General features: G+C 29.3%; 1 protein-coding gene across 1 annotated transcript in view; it reads right to left on the bottom strand.

Annotated features, from left to right (window-relative positions):
• LOC106459746 overlaps positions 1-2,536 on the bottom strand; it is a 64,327-nt gene that overhangs the window by 23,529 nt on the left and 38,262 nt on the right. Inside the window, exon 20 of the mRNA XM_022386300.1 lies at positions 1,999-2,091. Within this exon, the coding sequence (XP_022242008.1) occupies positions 1,999-2,091 (93 nt within the window). The remainder of the gene's footprint in view (positions 1-1,998; positions 2,092-2,536) is intronic.

The raw sequence follows: 2,536 nt of genomic DNA, 5'->3' as shown, positions 1-2,536 counted from the left end.
TATATATATATATATATCATTTTTATCATATTGATCTTTTGCCCATTCCTGGCTAACAATACAGAAGTTACAATGATGCGTCTCACGTGGACTCATGTTACTGTATCAAATAACATAAACCTGAACTTTGGTCTGTACAAACTAACTTGTCTTGGCTTTGTTTTAGTAGACTAGTATTTTGTAAAATACAGTCACATTTCAATTATTATACATTATATATGTATATAGATTATTGCTATTTTGAAATAAGTGCTTAAACTTATTTTTCTTAAAACACAGAACAGTAACTAAAGAAGTAAAGCAAACAATTATCTCTTCTAGTTATGACCTTTTTTACTCGGTTGCTGCTTGACGTAGGTTGCAATAAAATTTTGAATGCAAGTCAACAAACAAAAATGACGTGGCCTATCACCCATGACCTGTCTCGAAAGGGTTAACAGAGAGAGTACCCAACTGGTAATTCAATGCATTATATCCATTAAAGTTCCGAGTTTCCTTATATACTGATTTTATGACATTCTGTACGTGTAGCAGTTTGTTAAACAAAATTACCTTTATCAGTTTACAAGTTACTTTGAAATTCCAACCTGCAGAATTAACTGACTTAAATATCAGAAGTTATTACTAGTTACTCAATCTACGTTAATCAGTCGAGATTTAGAATTCAAACCAATACATAATGTCAACCTGTAAAAGGTACAGCTTCATATCTGAAAGTCTAACGAGTGATGTAAATGTTTACGAATTATGCCATTTCACGTACAGTTTTTAGTTTATATCAGTTTGTTGGATATTCAAAAAATCAAGTTTTTATACAAAAAATTAAACTTTTTAATACACCCCCTTTAGTCTCAATTTCAGCCCAAGATATCTACCCTTATTCATTATCTCAGTGTGACAGAAGTTTTGAGATATGAACACGTAATGCTCAAAACATAAGACAATAAACAACTCTTGGACCTCAAAAATCTTTACAGTGTACAAGAAAACTCCAGTTCTGAAACTGAAAGCTGGTGAATTAAAAATGTAAAATGTCAAATTTGTTTATCTGGTGATCTGGCAAGTTTAACTACATCAACTATTTAACGGACAAACACACAACTCAGTACACTATATATTTTTGTAAAAGCTATTACTCAGCTTCGTAAAATACAAATTAATTACTTGTCAAAATAAGTTCAGATTCTTAGTACTCAGGGTTGTTGAAATCTCTAAATATATATATTACTTCTACAGATTAATATTTGAATAGAATACTCCTCTTTAAAATATAAAAATTGTTCTATAATTATTAATTTTAAGTACAAGATTGTGATTAATTTTTCAACACACTGTGATACAAGTTTTCAAACAGTACGAGTTACACGAATAAAATTCAAAAAATATCAAAATCGAGAAAGTTTATCTTTTGAAGAAACTGTGGCAAACATATGCTTTCACAATTTCTATAAGCACTATATATATATATATATAAAAAAAATACTCAATAACATTATTATGTATTATCATCATCATCCATTTTTACATTTCTTTTGAAAAGTTAGTTTTCATAGTTTATCACCTAAAGTGGGCAAAACTCGTGAGATGTTATATCATTAATAGTGAAAGTTTCCAAGTGGTTAGTCAATGTTTACGTTTTGTGTTCTGATTTATGATATTAAGTAAGTTCCTTTTTTTTGTTTTTTAATCCAGAGTTAGTTTACTGATTATCACAGGAATTATAATTCAAATTTTTAAATCTGAAATCTGCTATTTGATGACTAAAGTTTAATACAGTGCTTGTTATATTGAGACCCAACACATGTAAATATACAGCCAAAAACCTAGAGCTTTGATCCATTTTCCACTAAACAAATGAAAGGTCATTTATTATTTGTAGACACTTCATATCAGAATTAGTCAGTTTCATATGCAGATATGTGGGATTGGACAATACTGCCTTCATTAAATGAATCCTTAATGAAAAAAATAAGTACAAGCCAGTAATGGCAGTCTTACCTCTTTTGAGATTTTACCATCTTTGTCAATAATTTCAATAATAATAATAATCCCATTACAATCTGGTGTCGTACAGCTGGAATGCAGAAATTCCTGAAAAAAAAAAGTAAGGGAGAAAAAATATGGAATAAATCAATCAGCCATTCACCTAGTTTATATATGTACTTTAAGTATAATACACAAGTAATCAGTCAGCCATTCACCTAGTTTATATATATGTACTTAAAGTATAAAGCACAAGTAATCAGTCAGCCATTCACCTAGTTTATATATGTACTTAAAGTACAAAGTACAAGTAATCAGTCAGCCATTCACCTAGTTTATATATGTACTTAAAGTATAATACACAGGTAATTAGTCAGCCATTCACCTAGTTTATATATGTACTTAAAGTATAATACACAAGAAATCAATCAGTCATTCACCTAGTTTATATATACACCTGGAAAAAAGTTAAGCACCCCCGTGTTTTTTTCAAGTGATTCAGATTCGACGTTCTTGTGACTGATTATAAATTACCATTCAATCTAAATGTGTT

The sequence above is a fragment of the Limulus polyphemus genome, unplaced genomic scaffold (genome assembly GCF_000517525.1).
Source record: "Limulus polyphemus unplaced genomic scaffold, Limulus_polyphemus-2.1.2 Scaffold656, whole genome shotgun sequence".
In the NCBI taxonomy this organism is placed as follows: domain Eukaryota; kingdom Metazoa; phylum Arthropoda; class Merostomata; order Xiphosura; family Limulidae; genus Limulus; species Limulus polyphemus.
Note: the sequence above shows the minus strand (reverse complement) of the source record. Positions and strands in the feature narration are given on the sequence as shown.